Genomic DNA, 14,301 nt, shown 5'->3' with positions numbered 1-14,301 from the left:
GGAGGAATACCAGCCAGTCGACCACCTTTATACCCGGGCAGGTAGGCGGAGCCATGGGCGGAGTCGGCAGTGGCCAGCCCAGGTATAGCAGCGTGACGAGGCGACCTCGTACAGTGATACAACAATGTGAACAGTGATAACTATAGGGAAACGATCTAACAGTGATAACTATAGTGTAACGATAGTGAACGGTAAAAGTGGTTTACCACAACTTTAATCTATTTTCCCAGTCCACTTTAGTCAACTCTGCTCTCATACCTTCATAGTCTCCTTTATTTAAGCTTCGTACGCTGGTTTGAGATCCAACTCTCTCACCCTCCAACTGAATTTGGAATTCAACCATGTTATGGTCACTCATTCCAAGGGGATCCTTTACTAGGACATTTTTTATTAATCCTGTCTCATTACACAGGACCAGATCTATGATTGCCTGCCCCCTGGTTGGTTCAGTAACATACTGCTCAAGGAACCCATCCTTAATGCACTCTATGAACTCTTCCTCAAGGCTGCCCTGCCCAATTTGATTTGTCCAGTCAATATGAAAGTTAAAATCCCCATGATTATAGCTGTTCCCTTATTACAAGCCCCAACTATTTCCTGATTTATACTCCGACCAACAGAGTTGCAACTGTTAGGAGGCCTATAGACTACGCCCACTAGTGACTTTTTCCCCTTATTATTCCTTATCTCCACCCAAACCGCTTCACTATCCTGATCCTTTGACCCAATATCATTTCTCACTATTGCAGTGATTCCATCCTTTATTAACATAGCCACCCCACCTCCCTTTCCTTTCTGTCTGTCCTTCCTAATTGTCAAATACCCCTGGATGTTTAGTTCCCAGTCATATTGACATTTCTGTTTTCTATGTTTTTCTTGTGCAACTGCAGTCGTTGTGGTGATGATGCTCCTACAATGGTGCGAGATAGGCCATTTCAGGATTTTAACAGAGCGCATATGAAAGAAACGGTGTATGCCCAAGTGAGGATAACATCTCTAATCTACTGGAATTTTTTGAGGATGTAACTGGTAGAATAGATAAGGGAGAACCAGTGGATGTGGTGTATTTGGACTTTCAGAAGGCTTTCGATAAGGTCCCGCATAAGAGATTAGCATGCAAAGTTAAAGCACATGGGATTGGGGGTAAGGTACTGACTTGGATAGAGAACTGGTTGGCAGACAGGAAGCAAAGAGTTGGAATAAATGGGTCTTTTTCCAAGTGGCAGGCAGTGACTAGTGGGGTACCGCAGGGATCGGTGTTTGGACCACAGCTATGCACAATATATATTAATGATCTAGACGAGGGTACTAGATGTAATATCTCCAAGTTTGCAGATGACACAAAGCTGGGTGGGCGAGTGTGCTGTGAGCAGGATGCCGAGAAACTCCAGTATGATTTGGACAGGTTGGGTGATTGGGCAGATGCATAGCAGATGCAGTATAATGTGGATAAATGCAAGGTTATCCACTTTGGTGGCAAAAACAGGAAGGCAGATTATTATCTGAATGGCAATAAATTGGGAGAAGGGGAAGTGCAACGAGACCTGGGTGTCCTTGTGCACCAGTCGCTGAAGGTAAGCATGCAGGTGCAGCAGGCGGTTAAGAAGGCAAATGGTATGTTGGCCTTCATAGTGAGAGGATTCAAGTACAGGAGCAAGGATGTCTTGCTGCAGTTGTACAGGCCCTTGGTGAGACCACACCTTGAGTATTGTGTGCAGTTTTGGTCGCCTTCTCTGAGGAAGGATGTTCTTGCCATGGAGGGAGTGCAGTGCAGATTCACCAGATTGATACCTGGGATGGCAGGAATGACGTATGAAGAGAGATTGGGTCAATTAGGCTTATTTGCTGGAGTTTAGAAGAATGAGAGGGGATCTCATTGAAACTTATAAAATTCTAACAGGACTAGACAGATTGGATGCAGGAAGGATGTTCCCGATGGTGGGGGGAGTCCAGAACCAGGGGTCACAGTCTAAGGATAAGGGGTAAGCCATTTTGGACTGAGATGAGGAGGAATTTCTTCACCCAGAGAGTGGTGAACCTGTGGAATTCTCTACCACAGAAGGCAGTTGAGGCCAATTCATTAAATATATTCAACAAGGAGTTAGATATATTTCTTGAGGCTAAAGGGATCAAGGGATATGGGGAGAAAGCAGGGACAGGGTACTGAATTTGGATGATCAGCCATGATCTCATTAAATGGCGGAGCAGGCTCGAGGGGCCGAATGGCCTACTCCTGCTCCTATCTTCTATGTTTCTATATCTCCCTTGGAGGGGAGTGGAGGCAGTTCTGTTCTCATGATCTTGCTACTATCAAACAATGACAAAGCACAAAAGGAGGCCATTCAGCCCATTGTGCCTGTGCTGGCTCTTTGAAGGAGCTCTCCAATTAGTCCCACTCACCCTCTCTTTCCCTATCATCCCACAGACAGACTTTCACGAGTACTTTTACTGCGAATGGCCGGAGCCAAACTTTTGGCACATTCTTTAACGTGACAACATTTATTTTCGTATATTAATGCAAGGTGAAAGAAATCAGGATTTGAAAAGTATGTTCTCAGATTGTTTTTTGTGGGGTTGTAATGTTATAGTATTTACAAAAGAAAACACTGCGGATGCTGGAAATCTGAAATAAAAGCAGAAAATGTTGGAAACACTCAGCAGGTCAGGCAGCATCCTTGGAGAGAGAAACAGAGTCAATGTTTCAGCCCTTTCATCAGAACTGGAAAAAGTTAGGGATGTAACCGGTTTTAAGCAAGGGCAGGGAAAAGGGTGAGGGGAGAAAAGAACAAATGGGAAGGTCTGTGATATGGTGGAAGGCAGGAGAGATTAAGTGACAAAAAGGAAAGGGACAAGTAAAGAAATGAAAGATGGGTCTAGAGGAGATGTAAATGGGAATATCAGAATTATCAACAGCTGCCGTGCGGAAATCATGGGGGCAGAGGTTATGATCTGAAATTGTTGAACTCCATGTTGAGTCCAGAAGGCTGTAAAGTGCCTAATCGAAAGATGAGGTGCTGTTCCTCGAGCTTATGTTGAGCTTCATTGCAACATTGTAGGCGGCCGAGGACCGAAAGGTCCGAGTGGGAGTGGGGGCAGAGCATTTTACTATTTACATGCACTTTTCTTGTTGTGTTCGTGTATAATAAGACACAGACTGCAGGAGAACGGTACAACAGGTGTTTACTCAACGTGGCTCACACTGGAACTGGTCTGTACAGATTACTACTCAGTGCTATATACAGGTGTGGTCACTGCCGGTACTGCAGTATACATGAGCTGTAAAAGATAGTCCCCCCCTTAAAGGTATATACATTACAATTCCTCCCCTTTTAGATTAACAGTACCAGAACACTCATTTTTAACAATTAAATATCAAACTAATTACAATTAACACTTTTAACATGCAACATTAGCTGAGAATAGTCTATTTATATATTCAGTCTTTGGGGAGGCTTCCTGATCCTTTCTGAATAGCGCCTTTCCCGAGTGTCTTGCTCTTGGTGCGGAGGCGATTCTGGCCCCCTGTCGTCAGTTGGTTCATCAGCTTCCGATGCTACTGTTTCTGGGGTAGATGCGACCTGTACGTCGGGTTCATCACCAGGTACGTATGGGCGAGGCATGGGGTTGACTTGTTCCTGTGACTCTAGGATCTGGTCAGCATGGCGTCTCACGGTGCTCTCCCCAACGTCCACTGTGTACATTAGTGGGCCCTGCCGTGTGCACATCGTTCCTGGCTGCCATTTTTCTGTTCGGTAGTCGTGGGCCAAGACTGGTTGCCCTACATTGAAGCTCCTTGTTGGCTTCTCATGGATGTGCTGGAATTGCTTACTCTCAACATCTCTTCGTATGTTTGGTCTGAGCAAATCCAGGTGAAATCTTAACCTTCGGTTAAAGAACATCATGGCTGAGGCCTGGTTGGTGACTGCATGTGTTGCATTCCGGTAGGCGAACAGGAAATTGTCCACCTTGTGCTGCAGCGGAATGTTGTCATTGTACATAGCCTTTATTGCCTTCTTAAAGGTTTGTACGAACCTCTCGGCCAATTCATTTGTGGCTGGATGATATGGGGCGGATGTGTAATGCCTTACCCCATTCTTTTTCAAGAACCTCCGGAACTCTTCGGACACAAACTGTGGTCCGTTGTCGGAGCAAATCTGTTCTGGCAAGCCATTCCTGGCAAAAATGGTCCGTAGGACTGCAATAGTTTTCTCCGTGGTGGTGGAGGACATTTTGATGACCTAGGCCGTTTCGAGTGCGCATCCACGGCTATTAAAAACATTGAGTCCATGAATGGACCAGCAAAATCAATATGCACCCGTTGCCATGGAGATGAGGACCACTCCCATGGGTGTAGAGGGGCCTGTGGTGGAGCATTTTGGACTTTCTGGCATCCTGAGCAGCTCTTGGTCAGGTCCTCGATTTGTTTATTGATTCCCAGCCACCACACACAAGCCCTGGCTAGGCTTTTCATTTTTACCCCTCCCAGATGACCCTCATGAAGCTCATTGAGCACTCTATCCCTTAACTTGGGTGGAATTACCACTCTGGATCCACACATCAAGGTTCCCCGGCACACTGACTTCTCCTTGTCGAGAATGCTGGCAACAGTGAGTCGCCATGTGCTGGCCATCCCTTCACCGTCAAATCATATACCCGAGACAGTGTCTGGTCATTTTGGGTTTCCTTTTCGATACAAGCGTTAGATACCAGTAGGTATTCAACTATAGTCGAATGGACTATTTAGACAGGATCCACTGCTGGTGCTTCCTCTGCAGTAGGCAGTGGCAGGTGTGATAGCCCATCAGCATTTCCATGCTGTTTCGTGCCCTTATATTCAATCTCATAGTGGTGCGCCCCTAGAAAGTGACCATCTTTGTAGTTGTTACGCAGTCATCACCGGAACGCCCTTCTTCGGATTAAAAATGGAGACAAGAGGCTGGTGATCAGTCAGCAAGGTGAATTTCTGCCCGTGCAGATAGTGATTGAACTTTTTCACTCCCCACACTAGGTTGAGGGCCTCCCTGTCAATCTGGGCGTAGTTACGCTCGGCTGAGGTTAGTGATCGTGACGCAAAGGCTATTGGCCTCTCTGAGCCATCCGAGAATTTGTGCGACAGCACCGCTCCAATGCCGTAGGGTGACGCATCACATGCCAACCGAATTGATAATGCCGGGTTGTAATGGGCCAATACCTCTTTCGATGTGATTAGTGTTTTGCTCTTCTGGAAAGCTCGTCTACATTCGTCACTCCACTTCCACGGCACCCCAGTTTGCAGTAGGGTGTTCAGTGGGTGTAGTATTGTAGACAAATTTGGCAAGAACTTATGGTAGTAGTTTACCAGCCCGAGGAACGACTTCAGTTGTGACACATTTTCCGGTGCTGGAGCCTTGACTACTGCCTCAATCTTCTCTGGGGACTTATGTAACCCCTCTTTATCGATAACGTGGCCACAATATGAGATTTGTTTTCTAAAAAACTCGCATTTGGGGCGGTTAGCTCGGAGCCCATATTCCTGCAATCTAGTGAGCACCTGCTCCAGGTTGGCAAGGTGATCACTGTCATTTTCGCCCATGACCAGGATGTCGTCCAAATAGCACTGGGTCCCTGGGATCCCTTGCAGGACTTGTTCCATTGCCCTCTGCCAAATAGCCGGAGCTGATGCTACCCCGAATACCAGCCGGTTGTATTGGTAGAGACCTTTATGGGTGTTGATTGTGAGGTATTTTTTTGATGCTTCTTCTACCTCCATTTGCAGATATGCCTGGGCCAGATCAATCTTAGTGAAGCGCTTCCCTCCAGATAGCGAGGCGAAAATATCTTCAATCTGCGGAAGTGGATATTGTACGGTGTGAAGGACCGGGTTCACTGTTACCTTAAAGTCCCCACAGATGCGAACCTTCCTTGGTTCCCCAGGCGTGCTGCTCAACGACTTTTTCATCACAGGGATGATGGGTGTAGCCCACTCGCTCCAGTCTACCTTGGACAGTACACCTGAACGTTCCAGACTCTCCAGCTCTGCTTCGACGGCTGGGCGGATCGCATAAGGTACCGGTCTGGCATAAAAAAAAAAAAAAAAAAAATTTTGGCCTTGCGTTTTCTTCAATTTTAATCGTCGCTGTCATGCCTTTGTGTTCAGAGTCCTTGCTGGAACACTTCTTTCGCGTCAGTTAGGATCTTTGACAGTCGCCCAGGTGTGACGTCGTCATCCTTTTTGTCAGCCACAGTCAGTGCCTGTATGGAATGCCAATCCAGTTGTATTTTCCGGATCCATTCACGTCACAGAAATGGTGGTCCTCCATCTTGCAATACATACAGGTCTAGTTTTGGTGTTTCCTTACCGTTATATATAACGGTCACCCTTATTTTTCCTTTGGGGTAGACTTTTTGCCCCGTGTACGTCTTCAAAATAATTTTTGTGTCTCTCAAGGGTATGTGTGAGAGTAGCCGCTCATAGTCCTGTCGGTTTATGACTGTTAGGGCTGATCCTGTGTCCAATTCCATCTTTACCTGGACTCCTGCTATCTTGAGAGTGACCCAAATGGTTCGGTGATCCTCCATTGTGATCACATTATGTCGTTTCAGACAACTCGGTTCCCTGCTTTCGGAGTCGTTATCACTCTTGTTCATCTGAACTATTCTCCGTCATCTTATGTACCTCCTTATACTTTTCTTTGGTAGGTTTCTTATTGCTGGTTTTTTTTCCCGACCTGCAGACTCGTGCTATGTGTCCTACTTTTCCACACTGTCTGCACACTTTGTCTTTGAACCAGCAATCATTCTGGTCGTGTGTTCTGCCGCAGCGATAGCACTTCTCTGTTCCATATGACATTTCGTTTGTGCCATGTTCTTGCAGTCTCTGTTGTATCTCTGCAGCGCCCCGTGCTGCTGCTTCATATGATACCGCAATGCTGAAAGCCTTTTCCGGCGTAAGGTCCTTTTCAGATAAAAGCCGTTTCTGGGTTCCTTCACTTTGAAGCCCACATACAAACTTGTCCCTTAAGGTATCTGCCAGTCCCGCTCCAAACTGGCAGTGTTTCGATAGTTTGCGCAGTTCTGTTAAATAATCAGCATTGCTTTCATCCTTATGCTGGTTCCGTTTGTGAAACTTGAATCTCTCTCTGCTATCAGCAGCGGTGTGGGGTTTAAATGTTCCTGTAGTATCGTTACTATGTCTTCAAAACTCTCTTCCATTGGCTTCGTTGGTGTTACTAGATTTCGTAATAAACCATACGTCTTTGCACCCATTAAATTTAACAATACCGACACTTTCTTGTCATCTGACACCTCATTTGCCTTGCCGTATACCTCTATTCGTTTGACATATGTAGTCCAATCTTCGACTTCATTGTCAAATGCGGTGATACTGCCACTCTTCGGCATTTTGGGTGTGGTTTAAAATGGCATCTCCCGCACTTTCCTTCCTCCCCCGCTGCTGCCAACGCTGCTCCCGGCGGTTCTCGTGGCAATGGCGGCGCCCTGTAGGTTTCGCGCGCTTCTCCTGCGCTGCTGCTCTCGGCGGTCCTCATGGCAATGGTGGCGCCTCGCGGGTTTCTGCGCGTCTCTCTCTCCCTCTCTTCGACGCTGCTCAGCCCCTTTGCTCTGCCGCTCGGTCGGGCTCTAGCCCGCCGCTGTCTGGGAAGGGTCTGCACACTACCTGTTGCCAGCCCGTTTCGCTGGACCACCTCGACTGGAAAGCCAAGCCTGGCTCGACAGCCTCCCCCGCAATTCTCGAGTCTCTGCTGGATGACTGGGCGGTTGCCTGTGGTCGACGCCCGAGTCTCTGGCCTTGTCCTCCAATCCACTGATCTCCAGGAACGAATCTCCGGGAGGTGATGCAGAGTTGTAAGTAGGTTCGAACTTGCCTTGTCGCCAATGTTGTGTCAGTGTATAATAAGACACAGACTGCAGGAGAACGGTACAACAGGTGTTTACTCAACGTGGCTCACACTGGAACTGGTCTGTACAGATTACTACTCAGTGCTATATACAGGTGTGGTCACTGCCGGTACTGCAGTATACATGAGCTGTAAAAGATGGTTCCCCCTTAAAGGTATATACATTACATTTCTCTCATTTAATTCACAGCAAGACGTGACCCTCAGCCTGAAGGCATGTCCGTGAATCAGGTAAGAAAGCAATGTTTGCACCCTGCATTTATGTCACTAAGCCGACATTTAACATAAGGAAAATCAAACCAATTCAAGTTACAGGTTACTGTCTGATTGACGGTAAGTATTTCTGCACAAGGCAGTAATCAGCAACTGGAACATGTGACCAGGGAGGGTTCCCTTGGATTCATTTAGGAAACGGCTAGATGCTGTTATGGGAAAGGCTGCAGAGTTGATATGAAGGATGGATGAGAGCCGATAGACTGAAGAGACTTTTCATCCAAAGCTATCTGGTGACTATGTGGCTTTTATACGGTCGCCTTAAAATGAAATTATATTTTTATAAATATGCATGACAGCAACTGTCCATAATTAACACCACCACATCCTCCAAATTGGACATGGGCCAAAATAGCAAACAATATAGCAATGTACATTCTGTGGCCGCCCAATATCTGATGCAGAGTAACTGTGGTACTGGGAAATCCAAATGCCTGAGAAATGCACACAAATAGTCATATGGAGCATGGCTGTCTCCTCGTAAGTACATTCCACTTACCTACGCGGAGAGAGCTTAGGTGGCAGGTTGGCAGAGCTTAGGCTTGGGGATCGCCACAGGAATACTGCTGCAATTTTAGCCAGCTCCAAACATTGATAAAGCAATTTCCATCACTTGTTTAGCCAGGATCACCTTACCAATTAGGATATTGACTTACAGGGGAGTAATTGTAACCTAGCCTGCTGGGCAGCAAACCTACAGGATCGGGTGGAATGCTGGAATACACATTACCCAATATTACTCTCCATTGACTTCAAACCAGCATTACACACAATCAGTTTACTGACCAATGGTTAAAATTGTACCCATGGGGTTATCTGATATAGAACGGGGAGAATCTTATCTTCCTGTGACTGGTCTACCGCTACAGATCCCAGTGATGAGCCAGATTGGCTGATGACTCATCAACAGTCTCCTGGAGCGTGAAGACCAGCCTGCACCACCGTATTTAACATGTAGCAACAATTATCAATTTGTTGTTGAAGTTTGTCATTAAAATAAGCTACTTGATCCACTGTGTTAACCTTGCTAGTCATAGGCACAAGTCAGGAGTATGATAGAATACTCTCCACTTGCCTGGATGAGTGCAGCTCCAACAACACTCAAGAAGCTTGACACCATCCAGGACAAAGCAGCCCATTTGATTGGCTCCCCATCCACCACCTTAAACATTCACTCCCTGCACCACTAGCGTACTGTGGCTGCTGTGTGTACCATCTACAAGATGCACTGCAGCAACTCGCCAAGGCTTCTTTGGCAGCATCTCCCAAACCCCCGACCTCTTCCACCTAGAAGGACAAGGGCAGCAGGCGCATGGGAACACCACCACCCCCAAGTTCCCCTCCAAGTCACACATCATCCTGACTTGGAAGTATATCGCCGATCCTTCATCGTCGCTGGGTCAAAATCCTGGAACTCCCTCCCTAACACACGGACTGCAGCGGTTCAAGAAGGCGGCTCACCACCACCTTCTCGAGGGCAATTAGGGATGGGCCATAAATGCTGGCCTTGCCAGTGACTCCTGCATCCTGTGAGCAAATTAAAAAATAAATACAATGACATTTAGGTGGAACACTTTTACCAGTGTTGAGGCTGTACTGTTTAAGTAAGTTGAGTGTAATTTACTTTTGTCCCTTCGTAATTTAAGCAGGGAGACGGAGCAGATTTCGACCAGTGCCCTTGGGTGGTGAATGAATGCAAAGAAGAAGATCTGTCTCCAAGCCAACCTTCTACTGTATACGCAGCACTACATTAGCCAATGTGGTGTGATGTCAACCCTTGTGACGCAGGTCCAATTTTATTTTCTGAAAAAAAAAGCTTGCCTTTTTAAATAGCGCCTTTCAGGCCTTCGATGTCCCAAAGCCCTTCACAGCCAATGAAGCAGCTGTAAAGTGGGCGCTTTGGGAAGTCCCGAGGTCCTGAGATGCGCCATATAAATGCAACTTCGTTCTTTCCGTCTGCTAACATTACAACTTTAATAGTTATTTGTGCATCCGATTAAATTTAGCAGTGTGTGATTTGTAACCTAGAAATATTTTGGTGATTTTTTTTTTGTGGTACTTTTCCTGCTTCACCAGACTGTGCTGAGGTTTTTTTAATCAACCTCCCAAAGCAGGACGGAGAGTGCGGTAATCTACTGCAGCATTCAGTAATGCCTAGGATTTTGTTCAAAAGCAGAATGGAACGCATGTTCCCAGATATCCCAGTTTATTCTCTTGAAACTGCTGAGTGTGGTTAAGCCACTGTCAGACCAGTGATTGTAACCGAACTCGCCTGGGTGGGAAGCCCACCGGATCGGTCGTAATGCCGGTATTACGCCCCGCCCAATATTGCTATCCCATTGGCCTGTATTTTCCGATCGGAAGCTTCCCGCGTGCGGAGGCCTCTGATCTGGAAAAAATCTACGAACTTACCTGAGGGCAGCCGAAGTCCTTTCCAAACTGCTGGTGCGCAGGGCCCAGGTATCCGAGACGCAGGCGGTTCGCAAGCCTCCCTGGGATCAGGTGGGCCATGGGGAGCCAATAGCAGAAGGGAATCTCCCTTCATAAACTTGACAGACCTGTCAAACATATGAATGGAGATCACCCCAAACACACTTTAAAACATTAAAAACATTTAAAAAAACCATCATGTTTTTAAAATGAGTTTAAATTAAATATTTTAAATGAAAATTTAATTTTTTGAAAAAAATAATTGAAGTTTTTTACGGGGCAAAAAATAAACTTACCTTTTTTGAAAAGTATTTTTATTAAATTATAAATGAGTGAAATAAAAAATAAAAAAAAACTTTTTTCAACTCTTATGCAGGTAAAAGCAGGCCTTACACCTGCTTTTACCAGCCGTAAGATTTCTAAGGTGTTTCAGTGGGTGGAGGTTCTGCTCTTCTCCAGAGCAGGCGTCCGATCTGCCGAGAGCATTCCTGACATCGGAAATGCCGGTTTTCAGCGCAAGCGCTTTGCATGCCTGAAACCGGAATTTCCGCTGTCCCTATGGGTGCATACACAGCTCATACACACCCGTAGGGATCGGAATATACGGCCCAACGACTTCCACGGAGAGGAAAATCGGGCGGGGTGTAAAACCAGTGTTGGACCCGATCTCGCCAGTTCGCCGACGGGCGGGTGAGGTTTAAAATTGGTGCCCAATTCACCACCTTTAAATTGTAGTTCAGACTTCAACCCGAAAGGGTGACGCGAAGGTGGCAATGCCACACGGTTGGCATTTCATTAGAGTAAACACCAATCAGAATGCAGAAGTTGGGTGTGGTAACTTAATTGGGTCATAAGATGTCCACCCATCGCAGAGAAGTCTCACCAACTTGTCAGTTGCGCCCCCACCATTGAATTTCCAGTTTAAACACTCAAAGCCTCGCTGAACATAAGACAAGAAATAATCAGCGATCAACATGAATCTTTTATAAATTTAAGGGGTAAGGTGATGAATGCATGGCTGGAGATAGATCGCTCTGCAATAACACCTCTTCAGTTTAAACCAAGGGTTAAGGTGCATATCAGGTGATCCAGACAGTAGTTTACACAATGCATCCGAGGGCAGATTCCTCGAATCACTCCTATTAGTTAATTCTAAAGTTTGCAAAGCTGTGACCTCAAACATCTCTGGAAAGATGAGCAACAGATGGAAGGAACAGGTAAAATAAATATGAATTCTTAAATAATCAGTTCCTGTGTCAGCTGTGGCTCAGTGGGTAGCACACTCGCCTCTGAGTCAGAAGTTTGTGGGTTCAAGTCCCACTCCAGGGACTTGAGCACATAAAATCTAGGCTAACATGCCCAGTGCAGTACTGAGCAAGTGCTGCACTGTCGGAGGTGCCGTCTTTTGGATGAGACGTTAAACCGAGGTCCCATCTGCCCCCTCGGGGACGTAAAAGATCCCATGACACTATTTTGAAGGAGAGCAGGGAAGATCGCCCCAGTGTCCTGGACCAATATTTATCCCTCAACCAACATAACAAAAACAGTTTATCTGGTGATTATCACATTACTGTTTGTGGGAGCTTGCTGTGCACAAATTGGCTGCCGTGTTTCCCACATTCCAACAGTAACTACATTTCAAAAGTACTTCATTGGCTGTAAAGCGCTTTGAGATGTCGGGTGGTAATGAAAGGCGCTATATAAATAAGTCTTTTTCATTCAAGACTGCTTTTGGATGGGATTTTCTGACTGTTATGAGCGGGGCTTGGGGGGAAATACCGCCCATGTCAGTGCTGGTCGCAAGTGAAACTTCGGATGTAGATTTTGATGCTTAGCAACGTTTGGTGGAAATGTATGTGGGCATCGAGCAGCTTAGCCCTTATCAGTGATGCTGGCAAATCTGACCACTGATACAACACCACCACTGTAGTTTGTTATAACCGATGCAGCATGTAAACAAATGTTTAAAATGGTTATAAAAAAAATCTTTGTTTTAAAATGCAAATAAAACTAATACATTTTCAATTGTTTAGGAAAATGAATTATTTTGCAAACATGCACTGTCTATCCAGAATTCAGTTCTCCACTCACCGGCACTGTCTGAAGCAGGGTTTGAATCCTGCACCTTAAACTCAGAGGTAGGAACGGTAGCTCCATCTATCGCAAGTACCTTGGAATTGCGAACTTCAGATGTTGGTTCTAGTTGGTGAGTTATAAGTTGATGAACATCTGCAGTAATATGTCCACCATATAAAATGTCTACGTTTTATTAAACATTTTCCTCTGGTCATAGTCGTAACAGCACAGAAGGAGGCCATTCAGCCCAATGAGTCCGTGTCGGCTCTCTGTAGAGCAATCCAGTCAGTCCCATTCCCCCGCTCTATCCCCGTAGCCCTGCAAGTTTATTTCCCTCAAGTGCCTATCCAGTCTCCTCTTGAAAACATTGAGTGTCTCTGCTTCTACCACTTCCTTCGGCAGCGAGTTCCAGATCCTCACCACTCATAGAAACTAGGAGCAGGAGTAGGCCATTCGGCCCCTCGAGCCAGCTCTGCCATTTAATGAGATCATGGCTGATCATCCAAATTCAGTACCCTGTCCCTGCTTTCTCCCCATATCCCTTGATCCCTTTAGCCTACTCGCTGCATAGAAAAGTTTTTCCTCACATCCCCCCTGTATCTCTTGCCAAAAACCTTAAATCTGTGTCCCCCTAGTTCTTGTACCATCAACTAGTGGGAACAGCCTTTCCCCGTCCAGCCTATCCAAACCTGTCATAATTTTGTACACCTATCAAATCACCCCTCAACCTCCTTTGCTCTAATGAAAACAAATCCAGCTTCTCCAACCTGTCCTTGTAGCTAAGATCCCCCATCACCAGAACCATTCTGGTAAATCTCCTCTGCACCCTCTCAAGTGCCTTCACATCCTTCCTAAAGTGTGGTGACCAGAACTGGACACAATACTCCAGTTGTGGCCTAACCAGCACTTTATAAAGGTTCAGCATAACTTCTCTACTTTTGTACACAATACCTCTATTTATGAAGCCCAAGATCCCAAATGCTTTGCTAACCACTCTCTCAATATATCCTGCCACCTTTAGGGACCTATGCACATTAACTCCCAGTGTATATTAAGTGTATATTGCCTCTCCCTGTTCCTTCTGCCAAAATGCATCACCTCACACTTCTCTCTATTAAATGCCATCTGCCACTTGTCTGCCCATTCTGCTAGTCTTTCTATGTCCTTTTGCAGTCGATTGGTATCATCATCACTGTTTGCCACACCTCCAAGTTTGGTGTCATCGGCAAATTTAGAAATTCTACTCTGTATTCCAATATCCAGGTCATATATATATCAAAAAAAGCAGTGACCCCAGCACTGACCCTTGGGGGACACCACTGTCTACCATCCTCCAGTCATTTACCACAACGTGCTGTTTTCTGTCCTTAAGCCAATTACTTATCCAAGCTGCCAGTGACCCACCTATTGCATGAGCCTCAGTTTTGTTAACCAGCCTTCTACGTGGTGCTTTGTCAAACACCTTCCTAAAATCCATGTAGACAACATCAATTCCCTTCATCAATCCTCCCTGTTACTTCATCAGAATCTTCTCCGTGTCCTACCATTCATTGTGTATTCCCTTGCCTTATTAGCCCTCCCCAAATGCATTACCTCGCACTTCTCCAGATTGAATTCCATTTGCCAC

At 45.9% G+C, this 14,301-nt stretch overlaps 1 protein-coding gene across 1 annotated transcript in view; it reads left to right on the top strand.

Moving 5' to 3' along the window:
* LOC147095993 (uncharacterized) overlaps positions 1 to 12,617 on the top strand; it is a 58,289-nt gene extending 45,672 nt beyond the window's left edge. Inside the window, exons 15-16 of the mRNA XM_085974945.1 lie at positions 8,086 to 8,126; positions 9,815 to 12,617. Of these exons, the coding sequence (XP_085831071.1) occupies positions 8,086 to 8,126; positions 9,815 to 9,922 (149 nt within the window). The 3' untranslated portion in view covers positions 9,923 to 12,617. The remainder of the gene's footprint in view (positions 1 to 8,085; positions 8,127 to 9,814) is intronic.
* The last annotated feature ends 1,684 nt before the right edge of the window (positions 12,618 to 14,301 follow it).

Source organism: Somniosus microcephalus, unplaced genomic scaffold (assembly GCF_052327205.1).
Source record: "Somniosus microcephalus isolate GS21.2 unplaced genomic scaffold, FLI_Smic_1.0 unresolved_chr1, whole genome shotgun sequence".
Taxonomy (NCBI): Eukaryota; Metazoa; Chordata; class Chondrichthyes; order Squaliformes; family Somniosidae; genus Somniosus; species Somniosus microcephalus.
This window is presented reverse-complemented; position numbering and strand designations above follow the sequence as displayed.